We start from the raw sequence: 21,425 nt of genomic DNA on the forward strand, positions 1-21,425 counted from the left end.
ACAGTCTAGTACAATATCGTTTATCAAATATTTAAATTAATCATCTCCTTGGTGATACACGTTTAAACATTATCAACATAATTTTAATTTTATTTGTATTTTGTGGACCCTTTATAGCTTTCTATTCGATGTTAGCCAAATCTCACAGTTTTCGTCGGAAATCAGTGATCCATATAATAGACGGCAATTAAGTATATCAGGCACCTCTGTTGATTAAAGTTATCATTCCGGAAGTTATTCCAATCTTTTATAATTGATTGGTTGTTTTTCTTTACCTTAGTTCATAGCTATTTGTTATATTACGACTTTCGAAAGGTGTTTTCAACATTGTCACTTATAAAAGAGGCGATGGCTGTAGTTTTTCTAGCAATCTGGACTGTTATCCTGCAAGCAGGTAAGTGATTTGTTTTATTAGAAATTATAGATAAAAAGTGCGATATTGATATTTATAACGTTTTCCTGTCAATAAGTTAAAGCATAATAGTTTGGATGCGGCTTTCAAAATAAAAGATAGTGGGAAAATCCTATATAAAAAAGGGCCTAAATAAAAAAAGACTACAGAAAAAGACGTAAAAAAATATAAATGATAGATACATGTCTATAAATATAGTCCCTAGTATAGACAGTGTGTTCTTTTTATACACTTTCCATACTGATTTCTTCAATTTGTATGCGTCATATAGCATAATGGATGATGAAACTACACCTTAAATAAAACGGTGCATGATTTTAGGTCTAGCTTAAGTAGTTTAAAAATTAATATTCCGGAAAATGTAAAAAAAAATATTAAAGACCCCATTTATTTAAAATTGTCTATATTTTTAGTAAGAGCTGATGACTTTTTCTATAGTTTTATAATATTTGTCCCAAATGTAGTACACCACACTGTAACAACTCTATTGATAATTTTCATTTATTCTCTAATGCAAATGTCAAAGTACGGTCTTCAACACACCAAACAGCAAGCTATAAAGGGCCCAAAAACTGACAGAGTAAAACAATCAAACAGGAAAACCATTAACATTCTAATGTTTATAAAAACGAGAAACGAGACACATTTATAAACAACATCAACAAACGACACCACTTAACATCAGAGTGCTGACTAAGGACAGATGCAATTGAATGTACCAGCCTTCAACTTTACCTGAAACAATAGTATATTATTATATATCACAACATAGAATATAAGAATCGAGAAACGAGAAACATTTATAAACAACAACAACAAACAACACCACTAAACATCAGATTGCTGACTAAGGACAGATGCAATAAAATGTACCAACCTTCAACATTACACGAAACAATGGAGGTACATCACAACATAGAAAGACACATGATACAATATCAAATGAAATAACTTTGTTCGATCAAAAAACATATGAAAAAAACAAGCAAATAAACACTGAACGAATACACTCGATCTATGACACCATGTTAATACAAAATCAATAAAACAGGGGGTGAGATAATAAACACTTTCAGAAAGTCAGCCATGTCCTTGAACAAATTGCCCCTGTAATTATGATATAACTATATAAACCTTGAACAAAATGCCGGCTACTTTGGTATACAAACATAAGTTCCTAGTTTCTTGTGAAGTTCACTTCATATAGTTCTCTAATTGTATGAAGCATAATTGACAAACATTCATCAGGTAAATGCGTATGTGTACAATGTGCTCAATATAAAAAGTCTACTACAGTATATCTTATAGAAAAACATCTAAGACTACGTTTTATTTTCATTGCGACACATAGATTTGCATGACAGTTAACACAGAAAAAGTCGTCTCACGTAGCGGTTTAAAACAGAGACACGTCAGTTTTAAAAGTTTTAAGTAAGCTATTATCGTCCTTTATAAAACTGAGAGTAAATTAGGGTAATTCAGATTAGAAATAGTTAAGATGATCATAAATATCGGACAGGAAAAAAATCCAAAAACCCATAGAAATAAGAAGTTGTGGTATGAATGCTAATGAGACAAATCTTCATCTAAGTCACAATGTGTAACAAGCAAACAGTTGTAGGTCAAAGTATGGTCTTTCACACAGAGCATTGGCTCAAAACGAACAGTAAGATACAGAGGACCCAAAATGACAAGTTCAAAAGAAATCATACAGGAAAAATACGGCCTAATCTATATAATAAACACGATAAACTAGAAACACTTATCAACCCCATCAACAAACACCAACCGCTGAACAAAGGGTTCCTAGATAAGAACAGCTGCAAACAATTGTAATATTTTTTAATATATTTGTGTAATATTTGTATCTGATTATGTTTTTTTTTTTTTTATATATATACAGGTTTTTCAAAGACAATGCACATTACAATGAATGATAAGATTATCAGCCTTATAGATTTTTCCAGGAAAAATTTAACAACAATGCCTGATGTTCTGCACAATTCTACAACAGATTTATATCTTCAAGAAAATCATTTACACGTAGTTCCCGCATGGTCTTTCCGGAAATCAAGAATATTAAAAAACGTGGATTTATCTGATAATAGAATTAGGTTTATTGAACATGGCGCCTTTGATGGACTAAATGAACTTACCATTCTCAACCTTAGAAGTAACTTGCTAACTTCAAATTCTCTTGATGAGAATATTTTTCAAGGTTTAATTTCCCTTCAGGATCTATTCATACATAAAAATTATTTTCACGATAATTATACATTTTTTCAAACCGTTATATCTCGAGTAAAATCATTGGTTAAGTTAAAAATCGATCTTAGCAGACAAAACCAAATAGATAAATGCCTTTGTAATTTATCAAACCTACAGGACCTGGAAATATTTGAAGTGCCTGGACTGACATTGTCAGACAATTTATTTCAAAACTTAAACTGTCTTAAAATAGAAACACTATGGATTTCTTCTGTGCTTTCGCTAGCACCAAACACGTTCATATCTTTTCCGAATTTGAAAACGCTAAGGATAGCAATAAACACAGGTTATGCTATGGACGACGTAATAAGCAACATATTTAATGCTTTGAAGATTTTCAAGGGTAGAAACATGACGGAACTAAGTATTACTGGAAATCCCCATAGAAACGGATTTGTGTTGGGTCATCCTCACTTTGCAATACTTGAAAACATATGTCTACAGAAGTTGAACTTGGTCGATGATAGTATACTTGGTGTAAAGTTCAATCCTTTTTTTAGATATGGACTTAAAGAGAATTGTTTAGAAGAATTAAATTTGTCCGATAATTTACTGTTCAATATCAAAGATGGATATATATTTGCATTTTGTGCGTTTAAGCATTTAAAAATTATCTCAATTCCATATGAGGTTGTAAGAGACAATAGAGTTAAACGATCCGATCAAAATGACGTATCTTGCTCGTTTTGCATTCCAAAAACATTAGAACAATTTGACCTCCATTCGCATGTTAAACTATACACTCGAAGGAGAATTTCAAATATGACTATTATTAATGGCTCAAATTTAAAAGTTTTGAATATGGCTAACATTACATTCCGTAATTGTAATGGCACAATTAATGGCGCTGATAATTTGGAGTATTTTGATATGTCAGGATTCAACTGCAAAGTTTTGGGTGTTAATCTTCTTTCAAATTTTCCTAAACTGATCACTCTCATTGCAAAAGATGCCAATCTTGGAATCGGTTTGAATGCCCTTCAAAATACCTCAGAATTCCTAGAGATGAATTTAGATCTACAACACATGGACCTAATGAATAATAACTTAAAAACTCTACCGGATGACTTATTTTGTCATCCTTTCAGAAATAAGCTTTCTATCATATTGGATAGAAATTACTTGCAGTCACTACCAAACTTTCTGACGAAACCAAATACAATTGAACGTATCAGTCTGAAGTACAATAGATTTTCGTGTTTAAGCGAAAACGATATGGCTATGCTCAACATAATCAAGCCTTCAAGTGTATTTCTTGGTAGAAATCCGATTGAATGTTCTTGTAATACACTACGATTTCTTAAATGGGTGCAACATTCAGGCCTTATAAGTGATGTAGATGAAATAGAATGCGTCCTCCAAACCGGGACTTTTGCAACGTTGTCCAAATTCTTGCAAAACCTAAAAATATTTGAAATCAGTTGCCAAACGAAATTATGGGTAACACTGGCAAGTTGCATTACTTCGGTCACCATTTTAGCTTTGCTCTTTGGAATAATATACTATCGCTACCGATTTGCGTTTGAGTATTTCTTTCTGAGAATTAAATTGAAACTTAGGCATTACCAGCCTCTTTTGGAAGATTTTAGCCATGACGCGTTTATCTCATACAGTCATAAAGACATATCATGGGTTAAAACTCTCTACGACATTTTACAGTCTAAAGGCATCAGTCTCTGTCTATATCACAAGGATTTCAAAGTTGGAATGCCTATTGCCGAGTGCATCATGGAAGCCATCAATTCAAGCAGAAAGGTCGTATTTGTTATTACAGAGGATTTTCTTGAAAGTAGCTGGGGAACGTATGAAATAGAAATGACACGAATGCATGCATTCAGAGAGGGTCGTGAATCAATGGTTGTTGTTATACTGAGGGATGACATTGAAAAAGACAAACTTCCGAAAGCATTGAAGGAAATTTGGTTTAAGGTGGTCTGTATTGTGTGGCCATCTGATCCCGACGCTCCGTATAACTCTGAGGAAAAGTTCTACGAAAAACTATGTATAACATTGGCAGACGGTCGTAAGCGTATAAATAATGATAATAATTCCAATGAAATAGTTTAATAAACTAGTGAAAAATGAATAAGACAATACAGTAAAATCATAATACATACATTATAGACGTTTTATAGTATCGTGCTAAAACATGTGATCATTAAATGTTCTAACTATGATATATCTTTAGAGAAATCGACTTTTTTTCGTGGTTAAAATAAGTTATTTGATCACGAAGGAAAATAGAAATAATTGTATTGCATTCATATAAAAATCAGAATAGGTAAGGGATTTGCATACTGATAAAGAAAGTTACTAAGGTAACTTTCAAATGTTTAAATCCGTAAGTGGAACAGGACTGACCACATAATGGCAAAAAAGCAAAGGGAACAAAAAGATGATCAATTAAACAAAACACTTCATAAAAGATTTCAGAACCTTTTAACAATAAAAACATATTTCCTAAAATGTATTTGTGCAAGCATAGAACCAATGCTTTGACGATAGTTCTATCCGACTAGTCTTGAAATTGTGGTTAAATGAACTGTTAGTTAAACCAAAAGTCGTCTTTTTAATCACATGCAGTAGTATGAAACTGTCTCTATTCATTAAATGCTTTTAGACTACATATTTAAATGATTAGATTGAATGATTGACTTGCAAGTCATTAATATGTCAGCTGTGTTTTTCAAGCTTATTTGGATACAATTGACACAAACTGAAAGCAACAAACGAAAAATTATTTCATAAATTCGTTTTTGAAAACTTAAAAAAAATCTTTTATGAAGCTACAATGCGTTGCCTTTTTAATAGGGAAAGGTAATATGAAAGATAGTTCAATATCAATGCGATGTCAGAGACATCTTCTATGCATAAAACTTGGCATATTCGATTCTATAGTACTTGAAGCTTTCAGACATTATGATTTGGAGAATCAATAAACTTTTAGTTACATGTCACAACATTTTTTTCTAAAACCAACGATCAAAAAGATCAAAATGACACGCAGAGAAAAGATCTTTGGGTATTCGAATTTACTTAAGTATTATACAAATAAAATGCTTTTGATTATGAAAACGATGAAGTACTAACGATAGTAACAACCTATTAAGGGGATAACTTCCTGATTCGTAATTTCACTGAATGTAACAAATAAATAATTGTAGTGTATATTTGTATACGGTTCTGTACAAAACTTAAAATGACTTAACACACTTACGCCCAACTTTATATAAAATTACGTCTCTAAATGGCATTTGTACATTTAATTATGGTTACATATAATTACCAAACATGATCAGCGAAAATGAAAAATCAAATAATAAAGAATTAAAGTTAAAACATATCCTATCTACAATGTATTTTTTCTGCAATTATAAATCGTCTGATTCTTCTGTTAAACCCAAAACTCACGGTTTTCCAAATGTTGTCCGTGTATGTTTTTGCTTGATTCACCTGTTTTTATTGTGTCAATGATTCAATATAAGTTACATGTATGACACTATATATTTTTTTCTAACTTCCGCATACGTTCAGCTCTTGTATGCTATCCAGTAAAGGTGAAAAATAATACATGTATGTCATTTTTTAAATTGTTGTAAGTCTGTCTTTTACCGACAAATATGTATTATGATACAAAAAAAAGATACAGTACAATGAACACCAACTAACATCCTGATCCCTTTGCGTCATACAAATATTCAAACAAAGACAAACAACTTAAACATTAACGGAATAATTCCCAAGTGTAATCAGTAAGTAAGACAGCAACAGTGTACATAAGGAACAACAAGAAATTGTTGGATAGTGGTTGTCTGTGATATTATTTACGAATAAATGGACGTTTTCTTTATATTATGCATTTTTGCTATTTACATGTATAGTATGTGTTGTTTAATTATGCAATATACAATTCATTTCAAAGATTAGTGTCTTTTTTATAGAAAATTTGCATTATTTACGAATCTGGATACGTAAACAGATCGATGTATACGTATCTGGCAGATTTGTATAAAATGATATGTTAACCCCGACCTATATTAAAACTAAAAAATCTTAATCGTGACCAAGTAGACTTAGTTTATCATTTCCTCATAAAGTACTGCAACTGACATCGAAAAAGACGCTTAGTTAACAAGTTTAATGGACCGGAATAACACACGGCTGCAAATTGTTTTAAATGATAGAATTATATCTATATTTTAGTTTCCGTCGGGTCGTAAAAAGTTTCAATAGTCACATTTTTGTATTTTATGGGGGTACCCCTCAATTTACGGTTTTGGGTAGTTACCTTAAAATCCAAAAATATATTTGTTGGTTCAATTTCTCGCTATTTTCGTAAATATTTTCTATGCACATATCATCAAGGATCATTGGAATGATGAAGACATAAATATAATACCATCTCCAAGTAAAACTTTCAAACTTAAAGTTGGCTGTTTTTTAGATACAAATTTAACGCGTTTTTCTTTGAAAACGAGAAAACAAATGATTCAAAAACAGTATTTGACATTTGAGAGGACAAAACATATTATTGCGATACTGCATGCAAATTTTGTTGGGCAAATTCCAAACAATTTTGTCAAAAACTCAAAAATAAAAACATCATTTGTACCTTTTTTAATTACGGAAATTTCCTATCCGTCAATCAGCTCCACCATTTATTTTTTCCTTCACAATCAATTTGATAGTTTCGATGTGATTATGTAGATTTTGTAGGAAAACTTAATTTATTTTTGAGTGATTTGAATATAAATAGTAGTTCTTTCGTGTACTTTCTGTAAATAAGTTATATTTTTGTTAATAAAATTTTGACTTTATATAAAAGTTAACCAAATCCTTCGGATAAGACGTTTTTCCGGATAATGACTATAGTTGACAGTGTGTGAAAAAACATTGTTTGTCAATGTTTACCCTCAGAGCAATTAATATGCATGCAAGTGGTCAGTGGGAAAGTCCTATTGAAGTTTCGCAGAGATTTGGTGTGTGACGAATCATCAGTGATGTTATGAGACTTGCACCAGAAGGCAAAATTGGTGTGTCTTTAAATTAGATTGATTGATTGATTGTTGGTTGCTTAACGTCATGTGGCAAATATGTCTTGCATGTTCAGGACGAGAACAAGTTAACAATAAAAACAATAGGTAGGTTTTGTCATAATAGAGGCCAATCGGGATGATGATCGGGAAAATTTAGACTGCCACTGGAAAATGATGGTATATTGGATTGGGACAGAAATTTTCCATTGCATCATGCCACCTACGGACCCCTCAAAGAGTTGATGCAAAGTTTTTAACGTGCAAAGAACGTGACACTCCCTTTTCACGAGGCATCGAATTTAACGTCCCCATTTTGACCGGACGTGACTGCAAACTTGATACATCACGCACAGCCAAACGGACGCCCCACTTCGTTTTACTGCCGGTCGGGAGAAGACCAAGTGACCATATTTCGTTTCCCCAGTCACCCTTGGCGAACTTTAAATTAGAAACATACATAGAAATCCATATATGTGATCAAACTGATCGACATGTATCCTCACAACCTGACACTTTTATACGATCTCGCGCTCAGTTTCTTCCTTGTAGTTTGGATATGAAAGCAGGGTTTTTGTGTAAAAGAAAAACCTTAAAAAAAAAACCCAGAAAACTACCCAAAACTGAGTCCTCTAAACGTGTTGACAGTCTTTTCAGTTGTGCTTATTTATAAGTTAAGTAATCATTTATCCATGCATAACCAAGTACTTATTGAAGTCAACACCTGTGCAATTAAGTAAAACAGTTACTGAAAAATTAGCATTTGAACTTGCTGTCAGTTCATTAATAACGATTGTTAGTGATGTGATTTGTTCTTCCGTAAGAAAAAACCTTTCTCATGTAGCACATTCTCTATATATACCGATCAATTTTACCCAATTTGCTTTGAACAAACTCTGTCCTGCGCCGAACTTGTTCTTATAAAAAAGGGAAGTGTCTTGTAATGCTAATACGCGTACTGAATCCGCATATGAAGACTAAGAGATTGATTCATGGCGCTATTTTATGAATACTTGAGCTATTGTCTGTCGCTTTTAAAAGTTATAAAAGGATCATGACTGATTTTGAATTACAACATTAGAAAATTGGCATTGCATTGTATAATTTTTCACCCTTCCCTTAAAAAAATAATGAGTTAACTTTTTTAACCAGGATTATCCCACTAAAAAAATGTTCATGCACCAAACTGACTTTGTTTTACACTCATTTTTTTAAACCTCGCATTCGCCTCGGGTGACTATAGTATATTTTGTGTTATAACTGCTATGTCCAGACTTTGCAAATACACAATATGTATATATTTATCTGTAACTAGATACCAATTTTCACAAAATACACAACCTTTAAGATGCAAAATTACAAACACTGTTTCAACGCTTGAATTTTGTTTTTTTCAAAGATAGAAAAAATATTGAAATAATTTGATAAACTGGTGTTTTATACTTTAGAAAATAATTCTGTAATATACTATAGTGAAATACTATACACAATATGAAAGTTTATGGATGTGAAAAGGTCAAGGTCACTTCTTCTTTTGCTATGTCTTAAATGGAAAAAAAATCAGAAGGTTCCAAATCAACGCCATTTTGTAATGGCAGCTCTTCATATAAGTAGTCAAATTTGTCGTTTTAACATCGTTTATAGCATATGCTTATGATTGAAACGTTTTTGTAGCATTCTATTGAATAAATATCAAAATATTTCTTCTGTTTGTCCTTGTGGTTGAAATATTGATATTTTTAGGTCTGACCTTTGACCTCAATTTCATAAAATTGTGACCACTCTGGATTTTTACGACCCAACTTTTCTTATTGTACACGTTTTCCTCTTTCCATCGATCTATAATTTAGGTGTGTGTTCTTCCGGACCATTAAAGTTTTAAAAAATGAACTCTGGTTGCAGTACTAATATACATGTTATAAGATACGTCGTTACGGATACGCCAGTAAATATGTGAATAATGCAAATGCTTTCATAGAGAATTTGCATTATTCACGTATCTTGATACGTGCACAGATCGAAGTATACGTATCGGACAGATTTGTGAAAGATATTGATTTAGTCCCGACCTCAATTAAAACTAAGTTAAATTTAAATTCATTATAACATATCTTCATCGGGACCAACTTGGCTTAATTAATCATTTCCTCGTAGACGTGTTATACGATACATCGATACGAATACGCTAGCAAATATGTGAAAATTACAAATGCTCTAGTGGTATGTAGTTGCTATACTATTTTTTTGTAGTTAGTTTGTAACATTGTGTGAATCATTTCTTATGTCAAAAAGTATAACAATAAGTCTCTTGTCTTAGCCTTCAGCCATATGATTTCATATGTGTTCTTGACTGGGTTAGTTACTTTTGTTTATTTTGTAGCATCGTCTTGTAATTTTTCCCCTAAAAAGAGAGTGTGTAGGTGCTATCTCTTGTCAGTGAAGCTCGAAGAAACGATAATGCATATGAAGTACGCAGAGCACTGTAAACAAAACATTGCAAAACGTTTTGCAAAAAAAAACTGTAAATTTAATCCATTGATCATGTTTGTAAGATTCCACCGTAATAGTAAGAGGAATTATATGCAATATATTATCATTCAAATAAAAAGACAAGTTCTTAACTGGTTGTTCACACCAATTTCAGCACAGTTGAATATTTAAGCTTTTTAAAAAAAGCACCTGTAATTGAATGTAAGCTTTGCATCATAAATAAATATGGTTTGTTTCCTCAGACAATACGTACCAATACTGAAAGGTTGTAGAAACAGAATATTCGACATCCTTGCATTTGTCACATATCAACTCAATTTAGAATTTTTAAAACGACAAACTGTCTTTTAAATTTTTATGAGTCATTTTTCGAAACCAGAGTCAAAACTATACTTTTGATAACTTCCGCTTATATATTTATCACTTTTCTTAGCCAGGAATAAGTCAGATTACCAGGAATATGTCTTGCTATAGTTACCATAGATTGGTAAAATCTAAAGTAGATAGAAAAAAAAAAACCATCATACCGAAACGTAGATACTATCTAATTTAATACAGCATGTATAATTTGTAAATTTAATCAAAGAATCAAGTTTCAGGCAAAAACATAACAAACAAATATCTAATGTGGAAATAACGGCCACAGTTCACTTAGAATGACGAGGTCTGACATGATTACAGAATGCCGACATGATTGATTTAACTGACAAATCTGTGCACCATTGGTAGCAATGGATGCTCTAGTTCCTCAAGGTTCAGTCTAAAGAGAACGAGGGTTATGATCCCCAAATACGTCGGGTCTTATTCGCATCACCCACTGGTTTCAGGGGAGTAAAGATTAACAGTTTCTATATCATAAAACTCTATATGCACACTGAATACATAGGCCATACTATGTATCATAAAACAGTCAAGCTCGAACTGGTACCAATTCAGAACCGGCCACTCAGGGTAGACATGAGATGGTCTCAACAGAACTTCCTGCGGTACCGCTGGAAAGTAAAAACCTAATATGATCCGACGTACAATTACGGGAAACGATCATAACCCCTTAATCTTGCCAGATCCCGACATCCTTTTTTACTGTGACGAACGATTTTATTACAAAATAATGAACAATTAGAATCAAGTAATTGAAATAAATGCTGCATGATTTTTATCCAAATAAAGTCAAAAGTTTAATGCATTCAGGCGAAGAACTAAAAGCAGGTAATGATAATGCCATTTTCACACTGCTGGTGTCTGAATATTTAGATAAAGGTGGTAGCCATTCATGAAAATTAGCATTGACATATATAGTTCTCGAAAGTATGATTCAGCTAGCAAATCCATCGGCTTGTTTGTCTCCTCTTTTTGTCCAAAAAGTTATAGATCCGGCCTGTTCTGGTCATTCTAAAAAGATAAATAAAACAGCAGCAGACACAAGAATTGTTATTAGATGGCAGATTGCAAGGGGAGGTGGGTGGGTTTTTGAAACTTTTACATATCTACAAGATTGGCTAGTGCAATGTAATGCTGACGAGTCATGTGACGTTGATGTGCGGGAAACGAGAACCGACTCCGAATGAGGAAGTAATCATTTCTCTTTAATTAAATTAGTTTATCTTATAAATGAGATAAACCGTATTAATAAAAAAAATCAAGTTTCAGGCAAAAACATAACAAACAAATATCTAATGTGGAAATAACGGCCATAGTTCACTTAGAATGACGAGGTCTGACATGATTACAGAATGCCGACATGATTGATTTAACTGACAAATCTGTGCACCATTGCTAGCAATGGATGCTTAAATTCCTCAAGGTTCAGCCTAAAGAGAACAAGGTTATGGTCCCAAAATACGTCGGGTGTTATTCGCATCACCCACTGGTTTCAGGGGAGAAAAGATTAACAGTTTCTATATCATAAAACTCTATATGCACACTGAATACATAGGCCATACTATGTATCATAAAACAGTCAAGCTCGAACTGGTACCAATTCAGAACCGGCCACTCAGGGTAGACATGAGATGGTATCAACAGAACTTCCTGCGGTACCGCAGGAAAGTAAAAACCTAATATGATCCGACGTACAATTACGGGAAACGATCATAACCCCTTAATCTTGCCACTTGAGTGAGTCTATACACACTCATCAGAACCCCCCCCCCCCTTTCCACAACCTAAAGGTCCATTTAAGTGAACTAGCTAAGAAGGCATAAGTCTTTGTTAATACGTTTGAATCATGGACAATCATAGTTTTCCTTTTGTAATAGCTTTGTTATAATGGTGCTGTTATCCTTCCATAATATCCCCTCAGCTGCAGAGAGATTTGTTTTTGAAGATATCACTTCTTTTATTGTAGTATCCATGTTATATATATATAGAATAAAGGACTTTTTGTTTTTGATACTGACTTTATCACAGTAAAATATCAGGTGAGCCCGAAGGGCGAGCCTGATATTTTCTGTGATAAAGTCAGTATCAAAAACAAAAAGTCCTTTATTCTGTTTATCGGTAATTCAAAAAAAAATTAAAATTACTACTATAATAGAGAAAATAACAAACGAACTTCTTTTTCGCGTCGAATCACGGCGAATCACACGACGTCACAGGCTGCATTACGTCATTTAAAATTTTGTCACAGTGCAGTAAACATGGCGTTCTCTTGCACAAAGTATAAAGATTTGAAGGAATTATTGCATGTGTTTCATTAATATTCTGCTTTGGACATAACTCTAACGATGGCAAATATAATGGTAGCATACCGGTAAGTCAAATTTCTGTATTTTTCACAAAGCATCAACATAGAGAGGGATAGGAGGGTTTAAAAACACGAAATCAAGAGGTCCCGAATTTAAATAAAGTAAATCCCGACATCCCGAAATCACGAGCTTAAAAACACCCGATCCCAGAGTCCCGATAAAGGTCCTATCCATGCACCCATGACCCCCCTCGAGCATAGTAAGTCAGAACATTAGAATGATACGATATGAATCAACAGATTGTTCATCGATTATCATTTTTAAGTTCAACGACAAGTTATTATAATTATATTTTACTTAGTTTAGTGGATAAAATTACATTTATCTTGTCATTCGCTCAGTGTTCATCATGAAAACGATCACATTGATTTCAAATAATTTTAAGAAAGCACTGAGGAGTAGTCCAAATAATTATGACGTCTTGAAAGTATTATATTTTTTCGTCATGATTATTTGGACTATGTGAGGAGACATTTTATTTTTAGGAGCTGAGTGACTGTTAAAGTTATTTGTAAATTATCTGAACAAGCTCATTTCTCGTCTACTTCATAATTATTTCAAACATTTTCATAGACGTCACTAAACTTTTAGCTTAATATAATTCTTGCTTTTGTCAAAGTCTTGTTCATCTATTTTCAACACGGACCAGAAATATGAAAATTGGAGTTTACAGTCTCTGTGGTTACCTTTAGTTTCTTATGTGAATTTAGGGGAAGGCGACCCGTGTCAGTCACCTCTTAGTTTATAAAGGCTACAATTCAGGTCAAAGCAGACCTTTATACATGTATAGTTTGGAGACCCCGGTTACCCCCTTTTAAAAATTTATCCTACATGTAGATCCGCAAATGAATAAGTTCACTTTTTTGTTCTTTGTTCTATGAATATCTGTCTTTAAATTGACCATTATTTTCTACCTTCTCTCATGCGATAGCGGTACCTTTTTGGTCACTATTTATGTGTTGCGTTTAAATATGAATTGTAACACTTTATAGTGACTGAACAGGTAAAACAAATACTTCTCAAGAAACAGAAAAAGAAAACTACTTGGAACAGCACCCGGCTATGTATTGGTATTGTATGCATAAAAACTCGGATTGGAACATCATGGACGATATAATAATGTTAGTCATGTACTGTAGTATATCAATTATAGATAACGCATTTTTTTTAAAAGTCTATCGACTTTTTCATGCATTTTTTGTTTACATTTTGACATCAATCGTTCAAAAAGGCTAAATTAACTTTGTGAAAGTTTCAAACAATGTAAAGTGTTTCATTCGCCAAGAATCTCGTGCGTTTCTGCGAAAAAAATCACCCGCAATTTCGTGAATGAAAGGGGGAAAGTAGATCCTTACGCGTTGTATTCGCGCATGTCAATTGCGTACTAACCCAATAATTTTTATATCACGACCAGTCCAATAATACTGACATTATCAGCGAGTACACATCAAAGGAAAAATATACAAATTACCGATAAATATATTTAAATCATCATAAAAACGCAATATTTTAGCAGTAATACATCCACCGATCAATGGGTTTACTAAAAGAGTTATCTCGCCTCAACCGGCTTAGTTGAACAAATTTATTCTAAAGCACATATGTTTGGTACTTATACTTAAAATATTTTTTTTTATATATATAATGCGATAAAACAGATAGTTTCTTCATAGAGATACATTTTACACAGTCCAATAAATAAAATTGAACATCTGTGTACAAATTCAGAGATTTGGGTAATAACTAGACTGATTGGTCACTGCAAAAGTACAATGCAAGATGGTGGTATACCATGAATCTACCCAATTGCTTTGTTAATCTGTAATAGGCACTAATATTAGTTTTCCATTCTCAATTTTATTATCCTCTACAAAGTTTACGAAAATACATTACCTGTATATATAAGTTATGCTATTCTAGGCACCCCTTCAAAGTCGTGTACATTTGAATATATATTTAGTTTAAACAAGTAACGTGACCAATATTTTGAAAACCAACGGCAAGGATGTAAAACGTACACTTAAAAAATAAAATTCATATCAATCAATATATATTTAGAAAGTACCACACTTCCTGTACTAAATCGGCAATCACATGCATTCCTAGTAGTACTTAAAATTCGGATACAGCTAAGCAGTATGTGCCGCTTTTTGGAAAGTTCAAACTTGAATAGTTTTACGTCGAATATATCTTGTGACCTAAAAGAACTAGGTGCTAGAGTAAAATTCCATGGTATTATTTTAAGTAATGGGTGTATATAGATGCATAGTTGATTAATTCCGACTAGAATTAAAAAGATTCAGCTCTGTATATAGATAAGAATGCTAAATGCTCCTTTTAATAAAAGGAAATAGCTCAAGAGTATTTGAAATGAATTTAAAATTCATTGAGTCTACCATCTGGATAATATGCGTGTTTGTTTGTAAAAGTCCTTTACAGTAACTTGAATACCGCATATTTGTTTTGTTTCTAAAAATAGACATGGGGAAGCCCATAGTTCGTGCTGACATGTAAAATAAATGTGACAGTAAAATACAAAGGTATCCTCAATGTTTACATATCCGTGTTAGATGATGATACAATCAAAATATTAAAAACACTACATGTATATATACAATAACATTATCGCACTTCAAAGTAAATTGTGTACCATGCTCTGTCTGCTGCTTCGTGAGTTTATAATTATTTAGTAATTTGATAATTGTCTTGAAAGTGCACATAATTCCCTTATTTGCTCTAAGTTGACTTGTTTGTAAACTAATTGCCCTGTCCACGAGCTTTAGTGAGCTATCTGAAACCTATACAGACTAACAGACTCTAACAGATCATATGTTAATGTCTTTTTTTTTAAATATCAACTCAGCTTTGCTTGTATAACTATATTTGCTTGTATAACTATGATCAACTATATTAACTCTATTTGCATAAGTCAGAAAATTTACGGTCGGACATGATATGTATGATTTAACAACGTAAACATGAGCTCTGTAGATCTCTCAAGTTCAACTGACTTGATATTTTATATCAAAATCAACTATCAAATTTTATATAAGCCTATTTTACAACAAGAACAAATGCATTATGTAGATAGCTAGGCAAACATGCAAAAATTAAAGCAAGCAAGCTAACAAGAAAATAAACGCAAATTGAAAAGTATAAATATATACATGTAACTGAGTAGCTTACTCATGTAAAAAAGAATTGGTATGAGTAAACTCTTCACAGTAGACCAAACGGCAAATAAATCAATAACAATAAGTCATCGTACTGCCTTCAACAATGAACAGGGCCACACCGCATTAATAACGATAAGTCAATTTACTGCCTTCAACAATGAGCGGAGCCCATGCCGCATAAATAACAGTCACTTTTCTGCCTTCAACAATGAGCAGGGCCTATACTGCTTTAATAACAATAAGTCATTGTACTGCCTTCAACAATGAGCAGAGCCCATGTCGCATTAATAACAATTAGTCACTTTTCTGCCTTCAACAATGAGCAGGGCCCATACTGCATTAATAACAAAAGTCATGTACTGCCTTCAACAATGAGCAGAGCCCATACCGCATTAGTGAGTAAATAAAGACCCAAATGAAAAATGTTAAACAAGTCAAACGAGAAAACAGTAGGCATAATTTATGTACATTAATTTTTTTTTTTTTTTTTTTTTTTTATTATTTTTTTTTTTGTACATTTTTTTTTAGCCATTATAGTGTACAATTGTGTATAATTAGTGGTAGAATCTATAAAGATAAGGTTGACGAATTTGCACTTAATGCCCTCGTGTGTATCTTGTGTGTAATAGCGCTAGGTGCGTCTTCCAAACGACTGCATGGTTATAAGTACATTAAAGCAGAGACATGTAAAAAAGGCCACAGTGCGATGTGAAATTCAAATTAAATATATGACGTCAAATTATAATAATAAATAATCCTTTCAGTAATCTTATCTCATCACCATCAGATTAATCTTATTCCTTATGAAATAAATATCAATTAGGATAGTTATACACCACAAAACATCAACTTTTTTATAAAATTTAAATTCAACATACCAAGATTAATGCTTGACGAAATCTGCAAACCGCTGGAACCAGGTAATGAATTCTTGGGATCAGTGGTTCTCCTTCTTTTGAATCGCGTTTTCCTTGTGCATCTTGTGCTGTGTGGGATTCTAAACGGGGCTCCTGATGTGAAGATTTGTTTGTGAACTCAAAGTAGAGTTTGGTATATGTCAATAAAATATGTGATATGTGATAAACAATATAAAAAACAACATTTTTTTTCGTAGCAACGAATTGAGATATTTAAGGTAGTGTTCTGAAGTCAAGAAATACAATAAAAATAACCCTTTTAATCGTTCACTGGCCTCTAACAAATAAAGATTACGTTTCATACAGCTGCATATGTCTGGAATCCGTACGTTATACCTTTCATAGAAAGTTAACATCCCGCTGCAAATGTTTGCACCTATCCTAAGTCAGGAATCTGATGTACAGTAGTTGTCGTTTGTTTATGAAATTTATACGTGTTTCTCGTTTCTCGTTTTTTTATATAGATTAGACCGTTGGTTTTCCCGTTTGAATGGTTTTACCTCTTGGTAGCATAATGAACAGCTGTTAATGGAGCTGTATGATGTTTTTGTTTATTTTTTTGTTATTTATTTTCTTTTCTAGTCTTTTTGCCATGACATTGGCAATGCTATTTTCTATTCGACTATATAAGTTTTCAATTACCCCTTGGTGCCTTCCGCCTCCCTTTAATGATCTTAATTCAATTCCAGTAAAAGGTAAACTCACAAAAATACTTCGAGACAAATTTCAAAACGTACCGTCCCTAATCGAATGGCAAAATCAAAAGCTGAAACACATCAACCGAATGTATCACAACTACTGTCATTATTCTGACTTGGTACAGGCATTTTCTTATGCAAAAAAAATGATGGATTAAAACTGGTTTTAGAGCGACACGACTTGTACGACAGTCGTATCAAATTCCATTATATTTACATCGATGCGTGAATTGTTTTACATTGTCATATCGGGGCCTTTTATAGCTGACTATGCGGTATGGGCTTTGTTCATTGTTGAAGGCCGTACGGTGACCTATAGTTGTTAATGTCTGTGTCATTTTGGTCTCTTGTGGATAGTTGTCTCACTGGCAATCATACCACATCTTCTTTTTTATATGTACCTCTGATACGGATGTGATTGCCCTGTGTGTACACTACTTCAAACATATACAACATGTACAAGCGATTTGTAGTTGCAAATTGGGATCATTAGCAATATGAATGACAGGTGAAGATCTTTAACCGTTCTCTATCTATGTGTCTGCCTTTCCCCAAAAAATTACAAACTGCTGCCTGCTGTATATGCTCTTACCAGATGCGACACAACTTCGTCCCTGTTTAGAGTAAGTAACAAAATAGTGAGCAATACTTTAAACGACACGCACGACGATTTTAGTTATTTGAAGAGCTATGAGAGTACTGCCAAATATGAAGCCCTTGTAAGTGCAAGAATGTTAGTTTAGAAGGTCATAATCAGGAAATTCTCTGTTCGAGTTAAGCTTGCCAACAGTAAAGATGTAAGTTAAGTACGGTTTCTATCTGTAAATTGATACAGCATGGTTTATGTGCTTCTTTTAAACCTAAAAGTTTATGTGCTTTTTTTAAACCTAAAACATAGACCGCAGCACACATGGCTACAACCACTTTCAGAAACGATTGGCGAGAGACATATATTGTTTTACATCCCGTGTATTTTGAATGACATATCAGCAGAATTCTGGCATGAACCTTCATGTTCATGTAAAGGTAAATCTCTATGTAAAAAGTCAAGTGTCTGTTCATATTAATAACTAACATGAACGGGGCTTTGCTCCTGTCATGGGTCAGAATTGTGCAGACATTTTTAATCATGTCCCGTGACTAGACATACTAAGCAGAAGAAATGTCTGGTTGGATTCTGTTGTGTGGAGAACTTTTCGATTGTATCGAGTATTTGGTAGTTTTTTGTATTAATGAATAGCATGCATGAGCTTTTGCCAAATACGTGTTCTGGATAATAGGCTTCAAGTAAAAACATTATTTAATATGTATTGCTGAGGTTGAATGTTACCATACAAGATAACTACTGTCACTTAAACGGAATATAGATTGATCGTATATAATAGAACAAATATTTGAAAAAAACGTCAATTTGCAGAACATATCGACGATTTAATTTCGTTTTACATTTTCGGGATAATTGATAGTTAATTGATTTGAAAATATGTCTTTATCTGATATTCACAATATATTGCTGTATATATCTTTACTGAATTTTGAAAATATAGAAGAAATCATGAAAATAGTAGTTGATCTTTGACCTTTCTTTATGCACAACTGTTACCACATTGTTCTTTTGGTGATATCGATATTTCAATGGTTCATATTTTGATAATATAGCAATACAGTATGTTTAAAAAAAATATTGTGTCTAGTCATCATACTAATTGCTTCTCATACATATCTAAGAACGAGAACAACTTATAGAAACATTCATTATCATGTTAGTAATAAGATTTAGAAAGGAAATGGGGAATGTGTCAAAGCGACAACAACCCGACCATAAAACAGACAACAGCCAAAGACATGTATCTGAAAATAACTGTAGACATGGCGTTGGTGTTTTGTCGATTATTAGAAAAAAAAGCTGCAGAAATAAAATTGAGAATGGAAATGGGGAATGTGTCAAAGAGACAACAACCCGACGAAATAAAAAACCAACAGCAGAGGGTCACCAACAGGTCTTCAATGTAGTATATAAAAGTCTTCTTATTAAGAAATGAAATGTAAATATCAATAAAGATAACAACTAGTTTTATGTTTTCCTTTGCTTTCATCATCCGAACATAACACTTTTCTAGTTACTTCAAAATAAAACCACTGAACACTAGTATGGATTATGGACGCACCGAAGCAGTTCGACAAAACAAAGGGAAAAAACATAAAGCTGTAGTGTGACCATTTTCATCTCATTACAAACGACTATCAATTCAAATGTTTTGAAAGTGAAATCTTGGATAATTTTTTTTCTTTTGTGAACCGTATTTAATAAAAATTGTAGTTCAGCGACCGTGCGATTTTAGTAATCTTTCCATGGGGTAATTATGTGAAGACTCTGAAACCCCGCCGCTTTTTAAATTGTAAAATTCAAATTGTTCTTTTTTACAACCTATTTCTGACAATGCGCTTAACAATAGCACTGGGGTTCCTGTCTTTGGCAACGGTTTGTTATCTTTACACAAAACAAATGAATATTCATTTAAAAAAAAGGAATAGCTCTGAAGATAAACTCATCTGAAGAAAGGGAAATGATTGCTGCTTTAAATTTGAAGTTTTCAAAAACGACACTTAACAAAAATCCCGATGAACAAAAAAAAAACTAAATAGCAGATTCCTAAGTCTGTTAGATTAATAGATGATCAAACCTATCTATGACTATCATTATTATATCGTTAGTGATGAGTTTTTTCTTGTTAACTTGTGTTACTCCACCTTGTAGAATTATTGACAACAATTCACTTGAAAACAGATTACAATACAGGTTTCTGAGCCCAGTAGTCAGCACTTTGGTGTAGACATGAACATCATTTATATGATCATTTTTATAAATTTCCTGTTTACAAAAGTATGAAGTATTCGAAATACGACGGAATTTCTTATACCAGGCATATATAACCTTAGCCGTATTTTGGCACAATTTTTTGGAATGTTTGGTCGTAAATGCTCTTCAACTTTTTACTTGTTTAGCTTTATAACGTTTTTGATCTGAGCGACATTGATGAATCTTATGTAGACGAAACGCGAGTCTGGCATATTAAATTATAGTACTGGTACCTTTGATAACTAGTTACACAACACGGGGTGGATACCACTGCTGGTGGACGTTTCGTCCCCGAGGGTAATACCAGCCTAATAATAAGAAAGAAATGGAAACCGGACGGGGATCAGGATCTCGAAACCATCCAACCAAAGGTCTGCCTGATAAAGCTACGGTAATCTATCCGTGGTATAAAATGTCACATATAAAATTTACACTATAACTTATAGCTTCCTTGTGACGTTTTTTACTTGTGCATGTAGTACTTAATTTCTCAAGGAAGTTATTAGTGTAAAAAAGATAATTTATTTCGATTGTAACACAAGAATGGAAATAGATGGTAAAAGATTTACAATATAATAGGTTTAAGTAATGTTTGAAGTTTGATTTTTAAATTTAAATATTTAGGACTTTTCATTTTTTAAATCATTTGTTAACGACAATGATCTGAAACTAAAATGTAATGCATCATCACAATCTAGGAAGTGATTTAGATTGTAAAAAGTGTATTGACCTCTGTTCAGATTCATAACTTTTAAAAAACTTTGTGCAAGGTGATAAGGTGATATTTTTCCCTTTTAATTTTTTGGTGAAAAAGATATATATTA

The 21,425-nt window shown here is 32.8% G+C and overlaps 1 protein-coding gene across 1 annotated transcript; it reads left to right on the plus strand.

Moving 5' to 3' along the window:
• The first annotated feature begins 225 nt into the window (after positions 1-225).
• On the plus strand, positions 226-5,240 carry LOC139528149 (toll-like receptor 7). The gene is made up of 2 exons (XM_071324007.1): positions 226-394; positions 2,316-5,240. The coding sequence occupies exons 1-2, from the start codon at positions 349-351 to the stop codon at positions 4,745-4,747; spliced, it is 2,478 nt and encodes an 825-aa protein (XP_071180108.1). The 5' UTR covers positions 226-348; the 3' UTR covers positions 4,748-5,240.
• Positions 5,241-21,425: the final 16,185 nt, after the last annotated feature.

The sequence above is a fragment of the Mytilus edulis genome, chromosome 6 (assembly GCF_963676685.1).
Source record: "Mytilus edulis chromosome 6, xbMytEdul2.2, whole genome shotgun sequence".
Lineage (NCBI taxonomy): Eukaryota > Metazoa > Mollusca > Bivalvia > Mytilida > Mytilidae > Mytilus > Mytilus edulis.